We start from the raw sequence: 26,316 nt of genomic DNA on the forward strand, positions 1-26,316 counted from the left end.
GAGAGTCAAGAGCTGTTACGCTTGATACTTCTAAGGTCTTTGACCATGTGTGGCATGAGGGTTTGCTGGCCAAACCCTCATGTATATCAACGACTTATTGGAAAAAATCAAGAATCCAATATATTGGTTTGCTGATGACAGCACACTTGTCCCGTCATTTTAATGGATTCCAGGACATCGGCTACAGAGGCACATCTTCAGCGGTAACATGAGGTTGCATATCCTAATGAGGATCTAGAGGTGATTTCGAATTGGGGTGAAAGTAACCAGGCTCAATTCAATGCAACAAAAACACAGGCATCGGTTTTCTCCAAGAAGATGAATGTCTCCGAACCGGATATAATAATGTCAGGTCAGACAATTCCGCTTCAATAAGTCTATTGGGTGGTTAAAATGGAAACCAATATGTCTTGGCACAGTTATGTGGCTGGAATTTCGAAAGCTGCTTCTCAAAAACATCAAAAGTTGCTGAGGTTCGGAACAGTGTTCCGAACCTCAGCAATCGACGCAATCAAGAAACATGGAGAGTCAAGAGCTGTTACGCTTGATAATTCTAAGGTCTTTGACCATGTGTGGCATGAGGGTTTGCTGGCCAAACCCTCATGCCACTTTTCACCTCATGCCTTCTTCTCCTGAGGATGCTAACTTTGTTGGCGAAACGCGCGTCAAGTGCAAAAATATCAGTTTGGTGGTAGGGCAATTGATCTCGAAAAAAGCTATTCAATTTAATCATGTGTAAAACAAATTGTAATAACTAAATAATTATCGTAGGTAAAAGTACGCTTTCATTTACCTAAGGATAGTCCAGGTAAAAATATCAGGAAAAATATAACTTAAAGGATTCATGTCATAGAAAAAAATAATTATTAGGAATGGTGTTAAAAATGAACTCACCAGAGTATACTCAGTTCAGGTTTACATTATGAATGGATCAAGTCAAAATTCAATAATTGTATATTAATGAAACAGTATTTCTAATGCAAAAAGTAGTTATTTTCGGAAAAATGAGTCAAGTGTAAGTAATATTTGCCTGTTAGTTTCTCGTCGAGCTGTAGCTGCAGTTTTCTACGACCAGGAACGGGACAGACTTGGAGCACGTACTTTTCTAATTTTTAAAAAGGACCTAAACTATCTTGTGGACGTGGACAATAACATTTATCGAACTAGACGAATGAAAAACCCACCATTCGGTAAATTAACTGAAAATCTATTCCGTAAGGCACTCAGAGATAGAAGTCCTTGTTCTTCCCTCTTTAATGATTCCATACAAGTTCTGTAGAAGCTCTTCTGCAGAAAAACTATTGTAAAAAGTCTCCAATACTAAAACCCTTCTTAATCGAAGGGTTCCGTTAACCAAAAAAATCACTAATAACGTCTTCAAGGAAATGGCGTCGCTCGTTCTGGAAAAGTAGTTGTGACCCAGTAGAATCCTCAGGAAGAGCAACCTTTTGTGAAACTCTCAAAATCTATATATGAAACTATATCCGAAACGATATCGTTCAAATTCTTGAAAATGGACCACACGGCTCACCACTAAACGAATCCCTTCTCGAGATTCTCGTTCATCACTCCCTTTTCCAAAATGGCACAACTCCTGGCCGTTCTCATGATCAAGGATCACCTACCGCGCAAGTCTATTCTGAGGAATTCACCCAAATAATTTTGGTGACACCTCATTCCTGACTTTCGGTTTAACGAAAATTGAAAATCTACCTCGAAGGGATCCGAGTGAATCGGTCCTATTGGAAAGAAAAACTTATCAATCTGTACCAGAAACTAATTATCATATGTGTATTGAGAAGTGAAAATCTTAGCAAGGCAAAAGGTGTAAATTGGATTGCCTACTCCTCAGAAAACTTTCTTTAAAATCAATTAGGATTACCTTCGGTGAAATAAAAATCAAATGTAAAGCACAGTAGGTTTTTATAAACGCTACAACATATAAAAAGTTTTGTTTCCCAAATTGTTGTCACAATTCTGTTGTGTGGAAAATGTTTTTTTTGTTAGATACTTATTGGTGTCCATATATGGTTCAGTTTCCACTTTCAATGTCAATTCATATATAAAAAATTTTAATATATATTAATTAGATTTAACTTTCACGAAAAAAGATGCGATTCATTCAAATCAATTTGGACCTTACTACTTTTACCTGCTATAAAATACTTCCCTGTCACTGTTTTGTAAACCTTTTATACTGAAAATATCGATCAGCTCTATTGACAAGTTATGATATGAATTTTCATCAGCCGTTTCCATTCAAATCAATTCGGTTTGAATTTTCCATCAAAGGAAATTTCGAAAAATATATGATATCATTTTCAGTTCAAGTTCAAGTTGTCTCGATATTGCTAAAGACCATGAAATAATCCCTCACTTTTCTGTTTCCAAACGGCCTTTTACCTTCGTCGAAAGTTTTTATCTCGGCGGAAAATGAACCTAAACAAATCAAGAGAATCCCCACTTCCCTTATCTAATCAAGGCGAACAAATAAAAAGGCAAAGTGGAAGGCGAAACAAAACCAAGTAGCGCAATCAGAGAAACTCCCTTCCGAGAACTACATATATTTTTATCTGTCATCCGCAGAAGTAAAATGTTTTCTTATGGGGTCGAGGGAGAACGACAGAATAAGGGCCGAAGACAGAATAGGAAAAGGGTTGGCCGCGTTGCCTGTGCCATAAAATCATGAATAATCCCCTCGCTTTCCCCTTGCCGCCCGCGTCAACCCTAAAACAAAACTTCAAGATGGATTTCTCAATTCTGAAATGCAAATGAGCTGTAAAAGATCGGCCCGGCTGAGAAAGCCATAGGCTCAGAGGAATATTAAGCCCCAGGCAATTAATCTAGTGTAATTACTCATCTGGTCGACTCGCCACCTAGCGGTGAGAAGGGTAATTACGGGAGAGACCCGCTAATAGCTAATGTAATTAGTGCTGGGGTTATTAATCGTCGAAAAATTCTTCAGGTGGCTTTCTCGGCTCCCAGGCAGTCGTCTATGTATTTTATATGGAAATGTCGTCGTTAGATGCATTGCAGGAAGTTTAATTGTGCTGCAGGAATTCATAACAGCCCGCTGACGATAATGATCGATATTAATTTTGTAGGTATATTGGTGTGAGTCACTTGTAGCCGAATGCTTGAATGTGTTTCGATATATAATGAATTTAATTTCTTTTTCATTTACCGATGAACAATAAAAAACTTTGGATCTGGCTCGAATGACCAGAACGTAAAGTATTAGTTTCAAAAATGAACATGTACGAGAACAGAAAACATCATTCATGATCGATGTTCAAGATGTTAGTACTTCTCAACAGATTAAAATTAGTGTTAATTATTTTTTCAGTACTGGAAATATATTTCCTGTATTATTTTTCAGATCGACAACTCCATATTGAAAAATATACAGTGCGGACGTATCTATACTAATATAAATGTGAAAGTTTGTAAGGAAGGATGTATGTTTGTTGCTCTTTCGCGCCGAAACGACTGAACGGATTCAGATGAAACTTTACATTAATACAACTTATACATTAGAATAACATATAGGCTACAATTTACAAGAATAAGTATTAAATAAGTCGGAAAAATTCTTACTCCCTGAGAGCTATCTTAGCGTGCACTGCCTATATCGTTGGAGTTACATGCAAATAATGTACAGAATATTGTTTATCTTCAATGGTTCTAAATAAAAGTCCGCGATAACATATAACGTATACAAAATACTGAGCCATAAATACAATTGAATTGGATACTTTTTTGCAATTCACATTTTAGAATTTCTGTCGATACGCAATGGTCGTTTAGTGTACATAAACTCTGTCTTTTATACTATGTAATTTGTACTAATCGTTTGAAAGTTATCACGATAAGATTAACTTGACTCAACGCAGTAAGCTATTACGCGTCGCGTCTACTGTAAGACGACGGGGGACAATGCGTGGGGGTAGAGGGGTGGTCTAAGCAATGAAGCGCCATCGCCGAGAACGCGACCGGGCAGACGTGTGCAGGCAGACGTCGTTGACGGTTGTGTTAGTTTTGCGAACTTCTTTATGAGTAACATAATTCGATTCTCAAAGCTATTCATTACTTGGTGCAGTTGGCATTATTTTTTAGTTGTTGTATTTTTAAAGTAAAAATATAAATTACTAGATATTGCACGCTTTTATATTAACGTACAGCCGAAGCTACTGAATCTAAAATCTTAAAATATGCAGGTAGGTTCTTTGTATAGCGTAAATATGAATTAAAAAAGGGAATCAGGTATTACCACCCCCAAGAGGGAGAAATAGGGGTTCAAAGATTGTATTGAACTTCGTCAGTTTTGAAGTTGGAAACCTGAAGTTTTGGGTTAATAAAAAATATTGTAACTGTTTGTTCAAAATGGTCTGTCAGGAAACTTTATGTGACAAACCAAATTCTATGCGGTTGAAGCCGCGGGCAACAACTAGTATAATATATCGAAGTCGGACAACATTTACGTAAGAAGGTATCATTTTTAGTACCTTTCGTCAAGAAAAGCAATAGTTTTGTATCACTAATCGCCAAAAGGGCGCCACCAACTATTTTTTCAAATAGAAGGTTTGATACGTAAGTGTTTCAATCTATATCCAACATTTTAAAAATTTTTGATGAGTCGTTCCGTCGTTCCTGAGTAATTAGCAGTTTTATATTCGTTTCAAGGATCCGCAAACTAACGATGAATATAATAATTTCAAAAAAATCGCACCCCAGACTATTCCACTAAATGTTTACAATGTTCACCGTTCATTTCGCAATATTGATGCAGTCCGTTTACAAATTTATTCATTATGGTTTTTCTTGTTTTGTTTTAGAGGAAACCGTATAACTGTAGAGTCTTTATGGCAATTATTTGCGTTAATTTTCACAGTACAAATACAATTTCGAGAAAAGTTGGCATATTTTGTATTCAAAACTCCACAGTATAAAAACTAGTTCCAATTGAATTGGGTTAATAGACACGTATCAGAAGATCGAATTATCCTATTCAACAAAACGAAAATTCCGGAACACTTCATAAGAAGTTCATCCAGCACAGTGTAAAAAACATATTGAAATAATAACAATAATTAACTGAAAATGTTACGCCACTGTATATTATAACTGAACTATTTAAAAGTGTAAATTATGATTTTTAAAAGCAAAATTATTATTCAACTAATCATTTAAACAATCGAAATATAAAAAAATCGATTTTAAACAATTAAAAATTAAAATTAAGAAAAAAATTTTTTTAAATCATAATTACCTCTAGACAACAAAATAGTAAAAAAGTTTTTTCAAAAATATTGAATTTCTCTGTTTGTTTAAAACAATTTGATGAACAAATTACGTAAAAAATTCATATCCCATGTTAATAACTGCCATTGTTTAATGTGAAAACAGACATAGCTAAATATCAATTGAAAAAAAACAATATATATCAAAAGGGCTCCACGAAGTTCAAAATTAAATTTATAGGCCAATTATTTATACCTTTTATCCCATTATTTATGCCAACGGAGATTGGGAATAAATTTGTTAGTTAACAATTGAATAACTTTTTGAAAAATGGTGATAAAACTTTTTTTCTACGAGACTCGATTCACTCAAGTGTTAAGAAGATACAAGATTTTTTCAAATTTTCAAAATGACATTTTATGTTATAAAAAAAGTATTTCTTTTGATAAACTCTCTTTAGCGGCAGCGCGCGCATGCCGTAACAGTCGTAACGTCAAATTAAAATTATAAATAATGTCGATAGAGTTTCGGGAGTCGAGACTTTTTTATCGAAAATTTCCTCCTCTTTAACGAGCTTTTTTCAAAATTGCTTAAATAATAATATTTTTTGAGTTATTAACGAAAAACTAAATACCATTTTTTTTAATCTTATTTTGTTAATAACAATTGCAATTTTTTACCTGCATTAAAATCCTTCAAAAACATTTTTCTAGAGGTGATTCCAAATCGAATGAGCTATCACTCATATTTTTAGGACCTTTATCTCTATTTTTCATGTTTTTGAACTTGTTGATTAGACTATAAGGATAATGATGGTTACTGACGTATAAGTAAATATTGAATTAAAAAATATCGGTTATGAATCAAAGATTCATAACACAAAACAAATATTCAACTCAGCAGGTACTACCAAAAAATGTGGAAATCTTCCAAAGAAAAGAACAAAGCTACTGATTTCAGAATAAACTCTTTACAAATATGTTTGGATCATGGAAAGAAGTAACTTTCAGACACAAACTGGAAGAAGTTTTAAACAACTTCTTTTAAATGAACATTGAATTATACAAAAAACATTGTTTTTTTATTCGGTTTGTTCTCCAAATATTCCTTGTGTAATTGATTCAGATATCATTCACAGGACTGCTACACAATGTCGTATGTAAAAGATAATATTTCATTTACATGAAACACTGTCATCCTCAACGGCGGACATATATGTTTAGGAATAACGAATGTTTGGATTACAAACTAAATAGGAAAAAGCGTTTTTGTGTAATTCAATGTTTCGACAGGGCTTTCTCTTACAGTTTGTATCTGAAAGTTACTTCTTCGCATGATCTACAGATATTTGTGAAGAGTCTATTTTGAAATAAATTGCTTTCTGCCTTCCGAAAAGTGTATATTCTATCGAAAACCCAACTCCTACAGTTAGAGGATGGTCTACTGAAACAGAACAACAGAAATGAGAAATGAATATTTAAAAATGTTCTTCCTGTATAATCATTTTATTTTATACTAGCTTTCACCCGCGGCTTCGCTCGCATTTATGCCATTAAATAAGTGTCAGTACAATAGAAATGAATCAATATGAGAACTATATTTTAATGCTTGGCTGGTATTATAAATTTTTAAAAATTATTACAAACGATGAAATTTCTAAAATTTAAAATATGCTTTATTGAACAAATGTTGAAATATATTTCACTGTTAGAAAAATAAATAATTTTCAATTCTTACAATTTAAAAAGATAAAATGAAGATTATTAATTTAGGGTGTTTTTGTAGACTATGTTATAAGTTTTTCCTAACCTAACCTAACCTAACATAACCTAACCTAACCCAACCTTACCTAACCTAACCCTACCTAAAGTAACCTAACTTCATTACTGGAATGCTAGATGACGTTGAAGTGGCTAGTTTTTGAGATTTTTTTGAAAAACAATTTTTTTATCTTACATAAAAAATATTTTTTCAATAAAAAGTATCCTATGTTACTTCTAATACCTCCAAGAATATGTGTACAAAATTTCATGATGAACGGTTGAGTAGTTTTTGCCTGAAACCGTAACAAACAAACTTACATTCGCATTCCAGTCTGTTACCGCACGATGTAAGATGCTCATCTGCATTATTAAAATAGTTATAGTTACACGTTCATATTTCATTACTCGTCCCTAACAAGGGTGGTCCTTCGCTCACAATCAACACTTCCGATTGAAAAAAACAAATGATATTCAATTTAAATTTGTACATGTTGATCAGTGTTTATCTTTTGTCATATAAATGAATGTTTTTGTGAAAATTATATTATTATTATTGTAATGTATCACAGCGTTTTGTTTTTGACGAATTTCTATTTTTCAAGAAATTACTCCACTTTTAATAGTGGACCAGAAAATTTATTGAAACCCAATTTTTCATAATAAAAGTGTGGGTTCCTCTCTGCACACATTTCATTATTGCCAGGAAATAAAAGAGAGGGGGCTATTTACATCCGCATTCTATATTCAGAATCGCGTTAGTCTTTATAGACAGAGTCAGACTGGCCGTATATAGTTGAGGCAATAAAAAAACACACTTGCATCATCAAAAAAATACTCGATAAAGCTCAATAAGTTATTTTCTTTGAAGTCCTCAGTTATATTGTTTGCTAAAAAAGAGCCAAAGATGATCTTTTAGATATCAAACTGAATAATGAACAAGGCATGTTCCTTGATCCCATATTTTTCATTAATCAATGTTCACTTTACTTTACCCTTTCTCTGTCAAGAAGAATCTTTCTCAGATTTTTCAAGCATATTATAAATAATATATCGTTTAGAACTGTACCAACTTTCACACATACCTGCGCGGTTAATGCCAGCCACGAAAAACAAAAAAAAATCGCAGGTCACCACCCGAGGGGTCTTCAAACCTTAGATGGAAACAAACAGTTGCGCATCGCGTGCAGCAAGATGCCTCAAAACATCCTTAAATAGCCGCCCGCCCCTAACATTCATCATTATTATTATTAATCTCGAGTCACACACTCTAATTTCGGTCGTTTTCCACATTTTCGAATTCTATTATTGTTATTATTGACCGGGCTCAGCCGTGACCCGTATTTGATGAGAGAACTTTCGTGAAACCCCATATTTGGAAGGAGAATGTGTGTGAATTATATTTCTCTGTGAACGAGGAAAAGTCCAGGCCTAACACATGGTTTATTTGGCCGAAGAGCAAGGCAGTGGCACCGAGAGGGTGGAGAAAAACTGTATCAAGATTTTCAAGTAGCTTTGAAATTTCCTTTCAAAATATAATATTCAAGTAACACTTCATTGTGCTATTTCCTCTGAATAGTTTACGAATTCTCAAGATGTTTGTCTCCATACAATAGCTTCCTCAGGTGTGTTTCACTATACCATAACTTCTTCACTACTACTTCCTGCTACTAGTATGAACGGTTTTATAAACTGTTATGTTCGTCAACCTCATGGTGTGTGGATTGACTCAGCGTACTCATCGTGCTCAGCGAATATGTCGTATAGCTTCGACTAGAAGACCTTACCTGCAAACCAAAGAGTAAAAAAAATGATCTGATATTTGACTTTTCAAGAGTACTTATCACGAAAGTCTCCGCAGAATGCACAGGATTGTTATAGGATTGTTATTTTTTTAAATATTTTAATTCTTTGATCAACGCTTCTCACTTCCATATATTATGTAAAATGTTAGTTTTGTAACAGAAACGTTTTGAAATAAATTGATTTTCTTCGCAGGAGAAGAAACATTTCTACATTCCATGTATATCTGAAATTTCGTTGATTCTTATTAACCAATCAGTAAAACAGGCAAAGTTATTCCTGTTCATAAAAATAGTTCACATGAAGATACAGATTACTATCGACAAATATCATTATTGGATAATCCATCTGAACCTATTGAAATATACTGGCAAATAGAATCATTTCATTTCTCGAAAAATATTTTAAAAAAATTATAAGAAAAATATATTTTCAAATATTGAATTTCACAGTATCTCGATCAATTTACTTTTTCATAATGGAAAGAAATATTAATTTGAAATCTTCGTCCGAGAAAAATAACTTGTAAATTTTATGTTCGAAATTTGTTTTGTCTATTTTATGGTGTAACTCACCCGAACCGCAAGGCATATGTTCATAATATAATTGCATAATAAAACTCCATTATGATTTCTGCGGGACTCTCTCATATCTCTTAAATGAAAACGAATTAAATCAATTACAAAAATTACAGAATCGTGGAATGCGAATAATATTACACTGCAATAGAATGACACATATACGATATGCTCTGCAGTTTGAGGTGGCTTAATGTCTGTCAACGACTATACTATTAAACTATGTTATTCATATTTAAAATAATGAGTAAATTGCAACCAACATACTTAGTAAACCTTTTAATCAGAAATAGTGAAGTACATCATCATAATATCAGATCAAACACCAATTTTCACATCCCAAGGACAAATTCACTTAGCAGTATGAACTCAGTTTGATATTCTTCTTGAAGATGATCACTTGGTGATCGAAACACGTGTTGAGGTGTTAAAATAATGGTTTGGTGTTGGAAAAAAACTCCAGCAACATTCATTACAGTGGATCACATGTGCCAAATAATATAAAAAATTCTTCTTCTATCCGTCTATTCAAGAGGGACTTGATAACATTTATAACGACAAACTGAATTAAAACTCATTTATATTCAAAATATATTAATAACTAAGACTTCGTTCTCAATGAATATATAAAATAAATAAATATGTAAAAGTGTATCCTACATAGCATATACATGCGATATAGTTTTTTTATGATTTTCTGTTATTACGTTAAAAATAGAATTTATTGTGATTTTTATGTACCTATTATGTGTAGATAAAGTACATTAATTATATTTATATTAGGCTTGCCTATCTGGAAATAGAGTTCTTCTTCTTCGTGCAACTCCATATTTTTATAAAGCTCTTTTCACCTCTTTGAGAGATCTTCATAACAAAACAGACTTTTCGCATTAGTTTTCATTACAAATGAGGACGGGTCAATAGTAAATTAATTTTTCGTCGTTCCGTACCTATACGAGTATAATACAATACTATTATTTCTAAAAGTATTTTTCAGATGAAACCCACATCTGGAATGCAATATGCAATATATGTTACTACATTTTAAAAAACCCATCAATACGCCACTCATCAATACTGGATAACCATATATTAGTGAATATATCAGAAAAGCCCAATATATTGTTATCTAAAACTTGTATATGAAACATTTTTCGATATCTTCACCACTCCATCGCAAACTTGATGTGACACACCCTGTATGGACACACATAACCTCAATCGTAATATTTCTTTCTTGAAAAACATTCAAATAACAGTATGGGTTGACTTGCAATAATTTCTATAGATGTTTCTCATCTGATCGACAGTTATGTAATTTTAAAATTAAGGTTATTAGTTTTCAGTAATAAATTTTTATTGAGTTTTGCAAAAGAAAGATCAGGTGATCCAACCGACCAGCACTCTACACACTACACTAAAAAATGGTACCTACTTCGTTTAATAACCGGGATAATAATCTCAGTCATAAAACAATTATTCTCTGGCGAATGCCACTGAAAATATTCAATGATTTTTGTATATGTACATGGGGCATTGCAGGAAAAAACAAAATGAAAAAACTTTGAGAAATATTTTTGTGTTATTTTTGCCTAACATAGTACTAATCATTTCGGTATACCTTGAGGCTACGCCACTGGTGTGTAATAACACGTTTGATCTGCAATTGAAAAAATGTGCTTTAAATTTGTTCACTTCGAGGGAATCGTGATGTTAAGAAAGATATAAACTGCCGTTTCATACATGTTGGTTATGTGTTCCTGCCATTTAATGAGCACTTTTAGAGCGAAAAAATATATACGAATGTCTCTTCTCTGTAATTACCTAATTCTATACAATTCGTCGGAGTTTCGAGAAAAAAACGTGTGCGAATTTGGGAAAATTAGTTCGTCGTTCGTTTACCTCGAACTGATTATTTGCAATTTATTTGAGTTGCCAAAAAATATCTTGTCCAAGTCCGGGGGGTAGAAATGTTGCGGGTGGTATTTTCCATTTACCTACATTTTCATATTTCTTACACGTGGTGGAGATACAGTGAGGCAGGCAATTAGTGAAAACAATAATTTCATCGTCCGTGGAAGAGATCATGAAATAATACTAATATAATATTGAAAATGTCAATAAAATGGTACCCAAGATTTAATAGTTTTTTTCATCAATAATCCAAATTATAAAATGGAAATGTCGATATTTCATCAAAATGTTACCGCTATGTTTAGATCAGACTTTATTTATAGAAAAAATTGATACCTTGGAGTACGTTGTTAAAATCAATAACACTATTCATGATAATAATCATTAATATTATATGTTTTTATTTTTCAGTGATTTATTTACAAGTTAACAAATAAAATTATTCAGGGAGGTATTCAATCATGTTGTTTTTCCAAGCAACTCTACGTGAGGATCTATAATATTTTTGAAAATAGAATATAGCACATTGTTACTCGCTGATTATATACTCGTGTAGTTCATCCATTACCAACTAAACATCTTTTCTCTTCATATATTAGTTAAGATTTAGATACATGCGCTATTATGTTGAATTAGTTTTTCCATTCAAAATCTGATCATGTGTTCTTCATTACCTATATTCGAAAAGTCTGCCGTTTGCCCTGTAAGGCCGTTCAATTATTACGTAAGCACTAATGGGGGGGAATTTGCTTTGCTTATTTTTTATGACATGGGGTGGAGGGTATTAATATATTTAACAACAATTTCAAAGTCAAATAAACCAGGAATCAAACTTTAACTATTTTTAATCTTCAATTTCAAAATTATATTAACAAGTCAATGTCATAACAAATTTTTCTTTTTTGTTTTTTTGTAAACATAAAAACAAGTGATAAATACTGATTAACTCAATTAAAATACATGGTGATTCTAACAGCAACACTTACTTTTGCTGACAAGGGGGATGGGCGGGGAGTTAATAATTGTAATAAGTATGCTTACGTAGTACGTGAATGGCCCCTGTATAAAAATAGAGAAAAAATTAACATATTAATTTATATCAAATTAGCTCATTATTTTTTTATTGCCTAGTTACAGCTAGCGGACTGAGTCATGGGCGGTGAGAGAAATCGCATTGTATCTTCACGAGTTTGACTATTTAAAATATGTTTGTGCAATTTACTTTTGAATTCTATCACTAACTGAATACTGTCCCGAATTTTGATGTTTACGGCTCGAATAATCTAACAGACTGATAACAGATTTCTACACATCTACTGCACATCTTGAGGTAGGGGCTTCTGTCTTCTATCAAGTGAGTTATCACTGTGAGTTTCTATAAGTTGTAATCCGTAATTTGCCATTATGCTATGTCGAAGCTTTAGGAATAATTGAAGTATACTGTAAGTCTTCTGTAACACCCTGTAATAATTTGGGTCAGTTGGTCGAGTGGAAGAAAGCACTTTTCCAACCCCTCTTCAAGTGCGAACTCTGCCTTTTGAAAAGTAATTTTCTCTAACGCTATTTTAGTTTGATTCTACCAATTGAATCATGTATTATAATTATTATGTAACTCGATGTGTTTTCCAGTCTGCATTGTCCCACCCTCAAGAGTGTCTCCGATGCATCTGTAGGAGTGGTCGTTTTTTTCATCTTTGGCTATCAAACCATAGGATCATAACTTATCATGGGTTTAACCATATAGGTGTAGATCCAATACCCCATGTCTTTCTGCAGATGTGTCTGGCCAGCATCATTGCTACCTTCACATTTCTTCCCCAGGTCAGCCTGAGTAATCCAGTCATTTAAGCTTAAATTAGGTAAGAATCTCGGAATTCGAGATACCCAGCTGTAAGTCTGTAAATACTTGTATATTGACACCCTAAAAATTGTCCCAAAACCTACATATGGTAGGGTGTAAGCAACTATTAAATTTCAAGGTCAAAGGTCACAAACATCGGTTTTTTGCGCTTTTTTTGGAAATATCTCATTTCCTATGGGTTTTTTGCTATTTGTATTTATTATCAATATTGTAGAATATAAAATTCTCTACAAATTTTGTTTAAAAAAATGTTTTGTACGGTGAACCGTTTTCGAGATAGAGGGCGGAGAGCGCGCGGTCACAGCATCACTTCAGGTCAACCGGTGCCTCCGGTCGAAAACGCGCCATATATAGTTAATGAACTATCGATAAATCAATGATTATAAATATTTGTCAATTTTTATTAACTATTATATTATATTTTATCATTTTCTTCATGCATTAAATCTATATCTATTCAATAATACTGATAACCGTTTACTAAAATTAAAAAATAATTATTTACAAAGGCATTACAGTTCCAAAATAATTGTTGTATTTGATGGATATTCAGACTACAGTAAGAACGTAAAAGCTATGGAGTAGCAAACGTATGAAGTTTGTTTCGATGAAACAATGGTTGTACCAGTTACTCAAGAAAAATTCTTATCAATTCGAAATAACAAAGATAAGTTCATTAATATGTTAATTGAAAAATTACAAGCTGCAAATATTACTACTAAACAAGCCAGAGATGATGCGAATGTTCTTATTGTTGAAACTGCAATTGAAGAATCAAAGTCTAAAAAAACTTCAGTTATAATGGGACAAGATATTGTCATTTTAATTGGGCGTACACTGTCTTACCAACCAGAAATTTTCTTTAAAAAAGTTGGGAAAGGTAATGTAAAAACGGAGATATACTCGACTAAAAGTTTCGATAATTATCCTCATTCTAAAAAACATATTTTATTTCTGCACGCATTAAGTGGCTGTGACACAACTTCTGCGCTTTTTAAAAAGGGAAAAAAATCATTTTTAAAAGTTTTTGAGAAACTGACAAATTTGGATGAACTAGCTGCAGCATTTGAGGAAGAAAATTGTTCGGCCCAGAGATTATTAGAGAGTGGAACTCAAACCTTATTGGCAGTCTATAATGCTCCGAAATCTGTGAAAAGTCTCGATCATCTTGGTTATATGCATTACGTCAAGTCTACAAAACTTAATAAACCTGTACAGCTTTCAAATATTCCACCAACAAGTGCAGCTGCTCATCAACATTTCAACCGTGTATATTATCAAGTTCAAACTTGGTTAGGACATGATTTGGAACCCCAGGTATGGGGTTGGGCAATGCGAAACGATTTTCTGGAGCCTATCATGACAATTTTACCACCTGCAACTGCAAGAGTGGTTGTGGTTCGCGATGCGGATGCAGGAAAGCGGGCTTGCGGGCTCTTTAGCTTGTGGCCAATGTAATGGGCAAGCTTGTCTCAATGCTCTACCATATCAGAGCGACATTAACGAAGATGGAACCTTTGACCCCGAAATCATGGAAGAACTTGAGACAAATGTCGTTGAAGACGATAATGAAGACCAGTTTGAAATTTACCAGCAGCCAGAAGACGACGATGAAGAGGAAGAAGATGATTAAAATTATAGATTGTAGTTTTTGTACCCTTTATTCCATTTCTTTACTTTCAATAAAAATAAATGTATTCAATGATATTTTTTAATAAAAAGATTATTTCATAATTTATTTGTTTTTTTTTCATCATGTAAGAAGTTATAAATATTAATTAGGTTAAAATTCAAATATAATTCCTATATTTTCATTAACAATTCTGCAATTACATGGGCAGGTAAGTGTTGTTAAATAAATTAATACTGAATAAAAAGTGGATTAGTTAGGAAAAAAAATTATAAAATATAATATAATAGTTAATAAAAATTGACAAATATTTATAATCATTGATTTATCGATAGTTCATCAACTATATATGGCGCGTTTTCGACCGGAGGCACCGGTTGACCTGAAGTGATGCTGTGACCGCGTGCTCTCCGCCCTCTATCTCGAAAACGGTTCACCGTATAAAATTTTTTTTTTAACAAAATTTGTAGAGAATTTTGTATTCTACAATATTGATAATAAAAACAAATAGCAAAAAACCCATAGGAAATGAGATATTTCCAAAAAAAAGCGCAAAAAACCGATTTTTGTGACCTTTGACCTTGAAATTTAATAGTTGCTTACACTCTACCATATGTAGGTTTTGAGACAACTTTTAGGGTGTCAATATACAAGTATTTACAGACTTACAGCTGGGTATCTCGAATTCCGAGGTGAACTTACTATAATGACTGGACTAAAGATCTAGTATCGCTCTCAGATATCGCTCCTGAATTTTTAAAAAAACTGCCACCCTCTCAGTTTAAAATCAAAATGAAATTATATCTTTTTCAAAATCAATAACATGATGAATGTTTCACCATCCCGCTTTTCAATCTTTTTATTTTTTCCTCTTTGAGCGATTCTTGACCAATAATAGTTTGCCTAGTTTTGTATCATCGCCAGTCACTGATCTTTATTCATATACTTATGTTAATGATATGCTACTTCAATACCCATGCAGAGACATTTTTAGGTTAAGTGGAAGAACAATTTAGCAGTTATTTGCATAGCTGCGAAAATTGAACTTCGCCTTTCACTGTAACTTTAGTTAGAACTTAATATTGTTATTTTTTTGTGTGCTTCTAGTAATAAAGACGTTTATTATTATTATTATTATATTTGATATTCAGACAAATTCATCCCCCCACCTGGAAATTTTAGAATACTATTGTTTTGGGCCTTCTTGGTGAATGCTACTATGGTCGATTTCGTTTGGCTTATGTTCAGCCCTTCTTAATCAAATGGACCATTTAGTTATACTATTCAGGGCCTGCTGCATACGTACCGTCACTTTTTTTCAAGGACAAGACATAAGCATTACAGGAACATCCTTAAGGCGCTTTAAGAGCGTTGCCTGGACTATACATAATAATTCGTCCATTACAAGGCTCCAACTACTACTTTTTCTCATGATGGTTGTACATACCAATCGTCCTCTTCTTGTCGATGTCTGGATTATTCATTCTAGGGTATAAATATCTATTTAATATTCTTAATATGTAAACAATTATTATGGGCTGCATTTTATTTTCATTATACTTGAACTTACTCAAATTGTTATCTGCTACACAGCTATGATACAAATGGTCTTCTTAGTCATGACCATCATAAATAGAATACATACAATTTTTGTGTATATCTGTAGTTCTGGTTGATACTATTTCTCAATAAAAAATCAATTTCTTAACGATTTATTAACAAATCAATATAGTACAACTACGCTTATAAAAAATAATAAGAAAATGTATAGCTCCACAAATCCCAGCTTTCTATTGACAAAATTCCACTCCTGAAGCCAAAATAGCAACACTTGACTTCCTGTAGTAGATCAATTACAAATAAAAAGCTCCCTTATTAGTTTCCTGGAGTTGGCACGTTGAGCAGCAAGTTCTGACCTCCCGGAAGATATGATACTTGTCTTGATTTGGACAGTTGATAGGCAATATCCTCAGCTGCTTCGATTCTCCTCAATTCGACAAGACCCTCTCCAGCATCACCAAAAGCTTTGGCCAACAGAATAGCGGCTTGGGCATCACCTTCAGCTGAGAGAATTGTTGCTTTTTTGGTCTGTTCTGCCTTCTCTACCAAGAATCTAAAATGAAGAATAATATGAATACTTATTGAATAACACAAACAAACCAAGCCCAACCTAGCTTTTTCTGCTTCCTGTTGTGCAACTTGTTTCAGTTCAACAGCCTGTGTAAACTCTCTACCGAATGTTAAATGTGTTAAAGAAATGTCGTCTAGGATCACACCAAACTGTCCCGCTCTTTCTGTCAGATCATCACTGACTTTTTGTGATACCAAGTCACGCTGGGTGATCAGTTCTCCTGCGTCAAACTGAGCTACTACGGCTTTGAGAACTTCAGTGGTGATCGATGGTAGTACTCTTTCTTCGTAGTCCTGTCCTAGGATAGTGTATATTTTCGGAAGCTCGTCTGGGACTGGTCTGAACAGAATACGAAGGGTGATGTTGACATTCTGCAGATCTAAAATGAATCACCAATTTTTCAATCAATCACTGTATCAATCAAGGAATATTTCTCATTGATAAAGCATAGGTTCACACTACCTCTACACACTTTTTCCTATTCAGTTTGTAATCCAAGCATTCGTTATGGAACTGAATCAGATGTTTCAATGGAATGCTGCAAAATATAGGATATGAAAGAGATAAAATTTCAATTATAGAATATACTGTCATCCTCAATGGCGGACATTGATGTTTCAGAATAAGACATTGAGCAGCAGCAATTTGGATACATAACCTTGCAATGTTATCCAAATTGGTGCTGAAAAAGCAATAAAACAAGTGTCTTATTTCGAAACATTGTTGTCCGCCATTGAAGATGATAGTGTTCCGTATAAGTGAAATTTTATCCCTTTCATATACTATATTGTGTAACTTCCTATGTTTTCATACCACTTGTATTTGTAACTATCGTTACTGCAGTTTCGTCCTATATGGTCATTTGCAAACGAATATTGTATTTATTGGATTTGTTTGAAAATGTTCTTATAGAATGAAACTGTAGTTACGTTGATTACAAGTACAAGTTGTATTAAAACAGAGGAAGTTTTATTTCTCAAATTTTCATGATGACTTCCTACCATGTAGTACAAACTGAATAGGAAAAGACAGTTTTTGTATAATTCAATGTTCATATAAAAGTTATGGTTTGAAAAGTAATTTTTTTCTCATGTAGTACAATGTTTATACAGAGGTAGTTGTTTCAAGAGTATTTGTTTTGCAGTTTGTATCTGAAAGTAACGTCTATACATATCTTTGCAGAGTTTATTTTGAAATTAATTACTTTCTGCCTTTCTGTGGATGTTTCCAAAGAAATGGGCCATGGGTCGACAGAAATAAATAATGCAGTCAGACATCTGGAACGAAGTTGGCACCTACAGAAGATGAAGAAAACATCTGAAGACGCCAACTTGGTTGGAGAATCACGCATCGAGAGAAGTATTGCACTTCTGCTTATTGGGAAAAGTGCTTGTTTTAAATTTATTTAGCCAAAGGTTTCAGTTTCATTTTTTATCTGGAAATATTTCATTTGAAAAATGTACCTTAATTGAACGTATGCACATAAAGAACTTGATAATTTCACTATCCACATTCCAATGATCCAATTCAAATTTAATTAATATATTTCAGGCAATATAATGGTAATATTGAATTGCTCTGTTGGATGTGATTTTTTTCTGCTAGTAGGTACATTGGGTCAATGCTTATTTGAATTATACTTGAAATTATATAAACATGATTTTGGAAAAGGCTAGATTCAACAATAAATTGTGCAATTACCTTTACTTCCAGTTACAACAGGAATGTTCCTAGGCCTAGACCTAACATCAAATATGATTGGTTTCTGTACCCATGGAATGAAAAAATGTGTTCCTTCTCCAATTACTTGCTTTTTAACTCCAGAGAATCTGTCGAAAATTACCGCCCTGTGTCCACCATCCACTGCAATTGAAAATGTTCCAATAAATCAAAAATGAAGGGTATGAGAAAAAATGGGAGGGGTGATTGAATAAATTTGATAACTCACCATTATACAAGGCAGAGTTAACAACTCCTCCAACTAATGCTATTCCTAATCCAACCTGTCCGATTCTATTAAATACCTGAGCGGCAGACATAATCTGAAATATAACAGGGAATTCGAGACATAAGAAAATTGCGCAATTTTAGGTTAGAATTTTCAAGATGGAATTTATAAAACTCACCAATGTTTTAACTGGAATTATTGATGAAAATAATCTTATTCTCCTGTAATCTTAATACGTAAACTCAAAATGAAATATTTCACACAAAAAATATAAAGAAAATGTCTGATCACAATGCCGAATTTTGACAATTGACGATTTTTAATACCCACATGCTTTCTAAAGGAGGTCACACACAAAGAATACACCAACTACCGTCACACATGATATTTATATATTACTAATCAAGTTCAGTGAGTAATTATGGTGAGATGGTGAGTACAAAATCTTTGCAATAGAATTTTTTGAAAACTGTTGCAGTTCTCACTCAAATTCGTTTTTTATACAGTATAAAAAAGTTATTTAACTTTTTAAACTTCATGACTTGATAAACACTTCAAAAGAAACATTTTATATGTCATGAGGTTGAAAATCAAAAACGTTCGCATTTAATAATGTCTACCGCAGTAGTAGAAGAAACGTGAGGCATAAAAACCTGCAGACCACGGCCAAAAAACCCGGAAAATAGCTTTCACACAGTTATCTCCTGCCGTGAAAGTTTACGTTCTTTGATCAGAATAACTAAAGTTATAAAACATACATGCACGTATACATTTCAATAAATTTTTGGAAGCTTTGTGTTGAACACTTTTTGGAAAATGACAACATACAGAGTCCAGCACGACGACCGCTGTTAAGCCGTATTTTGAGAAATGATAGGACTCATATTATGAAAATTGGCGATTGTAGATCTTCTGGTATGCTCTATATCAAATGCGTAAAGAATGAAAAGAATTCGTTTCAAAATAGATCCTGTGGATACTCCATATCTGATATTTACATTACTCCCAATGAAGCTACGGCGTTAGCGAAACGCGTCTACAATATTTTTTTTGTGAAAATTGACTAATTATTATCATTATTTTTTATCGACCTTTTTTTGGGTAATTGTTACCTTCCACAATTTGAAAAAATTTAAAAATTATAATGGAGAACTTTATACAAGTGTAGAAGGGCAAACTTTTTACTTTACCCCGATAAGTTACTGCGTAAAAATCAAAGTATTTTTCACAAAGAAAAATCTTCTATTTATCTGTAACTTGTCGTATTTAACAATTTTGCCTATCAAAAAAATTATTAAGAAATAATACTTATCTTTTACGTTTCGGAGGCCAAAATCTGTCTCCGTCTTCAGAAATGGATAAAAATTCGAATATATACGCAGTTATTCCTTTTTTGAAAGCTTATTTCTTTACTTCTTCGGCAGATGTCAAAGAAGTTTTGAAATATGAAATTATGTCAATGTTGTTGATTGACAACTGAAATATTCGATGTAATACAAGGTACTCTCCGATATCAGTTTGTTGCCATTTCGCCACTATCCAAAGTTTTCTTCAAGATGGGTAGCCAAGTACGGTCGCTATTTCTAAGGATCTATTCGAGATACAGTTCTCTCCAGACATGAGAATATACGCTGATTCTTTTAGCTTACGTCTCTTAGAATGAGGCTCATTGGTAATCTTTCTTGTCCTATTCCATTCCACCCGATGTTCACCGTCTGATTTTAAAATGTGTTCTGATAATTTTGATCCTGTCAACTGTCTATTTTTTATATAATCTCGATGTTCATTCTCACGCACTTTCAATGGTCTTGAGGTTTCACCAATGTAACTTTTACCACTAGAACAAGGTATTTTATAAATACAATTTTTTGTTTTTTCTTCAGTGTTGTTGGGTTTTGTATGTGTGAGTATATATCTTAGTGTATTTTTTGTTTTGAAAGTAGTTCTAACATCATATCTATTTCCAATTCGTCTTATTTTTTCAGATAGTCTTGGAATGTAAGGTATAACGTTAGTTGTAAAAGGTGTCGTTGGATGTTGAGTCGGTAATTGTTGAGTTGGATGATGTTGAATTTGTGAAGCTGTTTGTATGTTCGTTTGGTTTTTAATTGACTCTTTATTTTCTATTGAATTTATCGTTGAATTTATGAAAGAATCTGGATAAGCGTTATCTTTCAAAACAGATTTAATTAATGATATTTCTTAGAACTACTTTCAAAACAAAAAATACACTAAGATCTATACTCACACATACAAAACCCAACAACACTGAAGAAAAAACAAAAAATTGTATTTATAAAATACCTTGTTGTTGTGGTAAAAGTTACATTGGTGAAACCTCAAGACCATTGAAAGTGCGTGAGAATGAACATCGAGATTATATAAAAAATAGACAATTGACAGGATCAAAATTATCAGAACACATTTTAAAATCAGACGGTGAACATCGGGTGGAATGGAATAGGACAAGAAAGATTACCAATGAGCCTCATTCTAAGAGACGTAAGCTAAAAGAATCAGCGTATATTCTCATGTCTGGAGAGAACTGTATCTCGAATAGCTCCTTAGAAATGGCGACCGTACTTGGCTACCCATCTTGAAGAAAACTTTGGATAGTGGCGAAATGGCAACAAATTGATATCGGAGAGTACCTTGTATTACATCGAATATTTCAGTTGTCAATCAACAACATTAACATAATTTCATATTTCAAAACTTCTTTGACATCTGTCGAAGAAGTAAAGAAATAAGCTTTCAAAAAAGGAATAACTGCGTATATATTCGAATTTTTATCCATTTCTGAAGACGGAGACAGATTTTGGCCTCCGAAACGTAAAAGATAAGTATTATTTCTTAATAATTTTTTTGATAGGCAAAATTGTTAAATACGACAAGTTACTGATAAATAGAAGATTTTTCTTTGTGAAAAATACTTTGATTTTTACGCAGTAACTTATCGGGGTAAACTAAAAAGTTTGCCCTTCTACACTTGTATAAAGTTCTCCATTATAATTTTTATATTTTTTCAGATTGTGGAAGGTAACAATTACGCAAAAAAAGGTCGATAAAAAACTGATTTTTTCCTCCACAAAAAATTACTTTCGTTGAATATTATCATTATATTATTCATTATTAATTTTCATCAAGTAACGGGTAAATGTATTGATAATTTGATATCTAATATGTAAAAGGAGTTAACAATTGAAGAAGCCAAGTGAGTTTATTCAGCAAGATTAAATATGCTTTTGTAGTCCACTACTGATAATAATATGTTTCAAATGGAAAAATGAGTAAATTCATCGTTGAATAAATTACCCGCCAATATTGGGTTTACTTCAGTTTACTTCATTCTAATTTCTCATTTTGTCGCGGACCGTTAGCTAAGAGTGTGAAATAGCTATATTCATACCGATTAGATTGAACTACTGTTGAAGTTATATGTCACATGTCAGATTGACATTCAATACACGGTTTTTTGACATTCCACATGAAAATAAAAAAAAGTAAACCTTAAATATTTTGACATGGGCCCTCAGCAGCCAGTCCCAAATGAGTAATCAACCTGAGCATTTGTAGTTCTCATTCATTATAAATAAACATTCAGAAAAGTTCAGTCGTAAGCAGATATGGTAGACTCTCCTATAGATATTTTACCAGATGAAGTGTTGGAATTTATTTTATCGCTGATTCCGCCTTACAAGGATTTACACGAGTGTATGGTAGTTTGTAGACGGTGGCGAAGATGTGTTTTGAGTAAGATTAACTTGCCTATTTGTTGACTTTGAACTATTTTTAGAAAACATTCTTTGTTAGAGTCAGTTGACCCCTAGAATTATTTGGCCCTTGTTCTCTTTTGTTTCATGACAAATACGATCATCAATCTTTTTTTAGTGTAACATAAAATTATTTATTAACTCACATTAATAATTTATTTTCAGATGTAGTGAAAATAAAGCAACGAAATCTGTACCGAGCCATAAACGACTTCGACATAAGATGGGAGAGATTAACGCCTCTAGACATGGCCCCTACGATACAGAAACGCTATTCACACAATGCGGTGGTTCATGAAAACTCAATGTTCATTTTTGGAGGCTGCACTTGCACCATGACCACTTACAATGATCTCTGGAGATTGGATTTATCGAAACGTCAATGGATACGTCCCCTCGCCATGGGCAACTACCCATCTCCCAAAGCCTGCAGCTCTCTCGTTAAGCATGGTGATACTCTTATACTATTTGGGGGTTGGGCATATCCACCATCTTATCCACTTTATCAAAGTTGGCACCTATTCAATGAACTTCATGTTTACGATATAATAGGGAATCGTTGGACATCTGTAACTACTTTGAATACGCCACCCCCTGTTGCAGGTCACTCTGTATCCATTATAGGGGAGTGGATGATTGTTTTTGGGGGACTGCAGAAGCCTTCCAATGCTGTACACTGTGAGAAATCAAATGAAATATGGAAGTTAAATTTGAATTCTTGGTCGTGGCATAAACAGGCAGTTGAAAGTGAGTTCAAAGAATGATGTTATTTTAGATAAAAGTAGTGAAATATGACACATTCTCACATTTTATTAATGCATACCATATAAATATATCTGAATCAAAGTTACTTACATAAAAAGAGAAGTGAAAGTATGGAATGTATATACTTCACAAATATAAAGATTTAACGTATTCAAAAAACACTTTATTGTGAGATTTTCACTAAACAATTTTATAAAAACGCAACATGTGTTTCGCCATACTCGGGCGGCTTTACTAGTAGAGACACTCCCGAAGAAGCCAGTGTATGGCGAAACACATGTTGTCCTGAATACATTTCAATATTTTATTTTCTATAATGGCAATAACAATAAAAAAACCTAAATTTGGGACGAGTTTTGGAATTTTTTTGAGAGTAATACAAAATGTTTTGAAAACCATATGTTTTGGTAAACACTGGTTTATGATACTTCCAATAAAATGTATTTCTATAAAATGAGGAACTATTTCAAAAGTGGCAACGGAAATGACAATTTCAAACTTTACCCAAAATTAATTTCTTCTGCATACAGATCACAGCATAATGACTGTCATTTAGCCATATTTTGGAGAATTATAGGACTCTATCAAATGAAATTGATAGTATTGCTGCATCACTTTCGGTTATACCGAATATCGGTACAAACCTCCATATTTCAAATAGAAAATATACATTTTCTCATTTTTGGATACCTAGCTGAATATTTCAAACTAAAGTCTCAAAATATTCATCTCTCCAAGCTTAGCTACACAGTAAAAATTTGTTTGAAGCTGATTGACAATGTTTCATGATGAATTTCACTAGTTCGGACTTCCATTGTCTACTATATAAAATGATTTGAAATCCCTGAAACAACTAAAAAAGAAGAATTAAAAATGAATAGCTGAAAATAACAATTATATTAAGCAAAATAAACCTGAAATGAAATAGTAGTGAAATAAAATACAAGTAAAAATAGAAAGAAAATGAAAATAAAAAGTGGAGCGATTCCAAGTCACGTTAGTTCACTAATGAACTAACGTTAGTTCACTAACGAACGAAAATAAAAATAAAAAGTGGAGCGATTCCAAGTCACGTTAGTTCACTAACGAACTAACGTGACTTGGAATCGCTCCACTTTTTATTTTTATTTTCTTTCTATTTTTACTTGTATTTTATTTCACTACTATTTCATTTCAGGTTTATTTTGGTTAATATAATTCTTATTTTCAGCTATTCATTTTTAATTCTTCTTTTTAGTTGTTTCAGGGATTTCAAATCATTTTATACAGTGCTAGTCAAAAGTCCCCTCCCCCCCTCGTATCTTTTGAACGGGTATACTTCTAATAATGAAATTTGGAGGGTGGAAATAAACTGATGTAGGCTTCTTAACTGGTCATAACAGGTGACGCAATAGTCATAAATGACGTCACAAGGCTACTGTGACCAAAAATTTTAAATGGGACCCTATGGCAAGTGACAGCTCGTTTGAAAGGTATTGAAAATACCTATTCAGTCATACCAATTTTGTTTGGGTTTCGGCTGATTTTGATTGATAAATTGAAGAAATACGAAAATTATAGTTTCGCATTTAATTAATAAAGATTTAAGAACCAGTTCTTATAATAAGTGTTCAAAATGTGCTCCATCTACTTCCTGGCAGTAATGCATCCTATTGCTAAACTCTTGTCGTACTCGTCCCAGTGTGTCAGCGGAAATTGCCCTACATTCTTCAACAATTCGTTGTTTCAGAATGGCAATACTGTCAGGTGCTGTAGCGTAAACCTTAGATTTCAAGTACCCCCATAGAAAAAAATCTAATGGTGTGAGGTCCGGTGACCGAGCTGGCCATTCGATCGAACCTCGTCGTCCAATCCATCTACCACGATATTCTTCATCTAGGTAACGTCTTACTGCACCGTAATAGTGTGCAGGAGCACCATCTTGTTGAAACGTTATTTCCAAGTTGTCGAATTCATCTGGATTATCTTCTAGAATTTCAAGAATTAACGCCTCAATATCAGTTTGTAACATCTCCAGATACAATTCACCGGTTAAGTTAGCATTGAGAAAAAGAGGCCCAACTATGTGGTTTCCCAAAATACCTGCCCAAACATTTACTTTTTCTGGAAATTGAGTATGTTTTTCACGAAAGATGTGAGGATTTGTGTCACTCCAATACCTCACATTTTGAGTGTTAACATTTCCATTGAGAAAGAAAGTGCTTTCGTCACTAAAACAAATTGTCTGTATGTAGCCTGGTTGTTGGTTCATTTTATCGGACATAGTTTCTCAGAATTCTAGTCTTCGGTCGGGGTCATCATCTGAAAGTTGGTGCACCATTTTTAATTTGTATGGATGAAATTTGTTTTTAGCCAACACCCTATGTACTGTCCTTTGACTGACTTCACAGATAGACGCAACTTGGGCTGTGGAAGAAGTAGGGTTCACTACCATTTCTCCAAGTATGTCAATTTTTTTGTCATCACTAATTGTTGGTCGACCAGATCGTTTGGCATCTTGAACACTACCTGATGCTTCAAACTTCCGAAGAAGCTCCCTCAAATAAACCCTCGATATAGGGCGATCGGGGTACCTCTCATTAAACAGTCGTTCCGCTGCATGGAAATTATTTCTACATTCACCAATTATTAAGATAGCTGCTACTTTGTTGGCTACAGTACATACCATTTTGCCGATGTAAACACTTAAACGTCTCGTTAAACAATAGCTTAGGTAAATTTTCAAGGTATAAACACTTTTGACAAGTAGATAATTCAAACACGTCAACCTTTTTGACAATGAACCAGAGGCGTACTTTAAAATTTTTATTAATTAAATGCGAAACAATAATTTTCGTATTTCTTCAATTTATCAATCAAAATCAGCCGAAACCCTAACAAAATTGGTATGACTGAATAGGTATTTTCAATAC

General features: G+C 33.3%; 2 protein-coding genes across 3 annotated transcripts in view; one reads left to right on the plus strand and one right to left on the minus strand.

Annotated features, from left to right (window-relative positions):
- LOC111506235 (F-box protein 42) overlaps nt 1-26,316 on the plus strand; it is a 106,855-nt gene that overhangs the window by 71,358 nt on the left and 9,181 nt on the right. Inside the window, exons 1-2 of one of the 2 annotated variants that reach the window (XM_023161249.2) lie at nt 22,327-22,619; nt 22,805-23,386. In XM_023161249.2, coding sequence (XP_023017017.2) covers nt 22,493-22,619; nt 22,805-23,386 — 709 coding nt within the window. In that variant the 5' untranslated portion in view covers nt 22,327-22,492. Of the gene's footprint in view, nt 1-22,326; nt 22,620-22,804; nt 23,387-26,316 lie in introns of those variants that run through there. The other variant, XM_074184028.1, reaches the window with a different exon arrangement.
- On the minus strand, nt 16,484-19,206 carry Phb1 (Prohibitin 1). Its single transcript, XM_023161239.2, has 5 exons — nt 19,045-19,206; nt 18,867-18,960; nt 18,620-18,781; nt 16,958-17,297; nt 16,484-16,900 (listed from the first exon to the last, which is right to left on the minus strand). The coding sequence occupies exons 2-5, from the start codon at nt 18,955-18,957 to the stop codon at nt 16,663-16,665; spliced, it is 831 nt and encodes a 276-aa protein (XP_023017007.1). The 5' UTR covers nt 18,958-18,960; nt 19,045-19,206; the 3' UTR covers nt 16,484-16,662.

The sequence above is a fragment of the Leptinotarsa decemlineata genome, unplaced genomic scaffold (genome assembly GCF_025532065.1).
Source record: "Leptinotarsa decemlineata unplaced genomic scaffold, Ldec_3_MD MMD2_tig00026354_RagTag_RagTag, whole genome shotgun sequence".
Classification (NCBI taxonomy): Eukaryota; Metazoa; Arthropoda; class Insecta; order Coleoptera; family Chrysomelidae; genus Leptinotarsa; species Leptinotarsa decemlineata.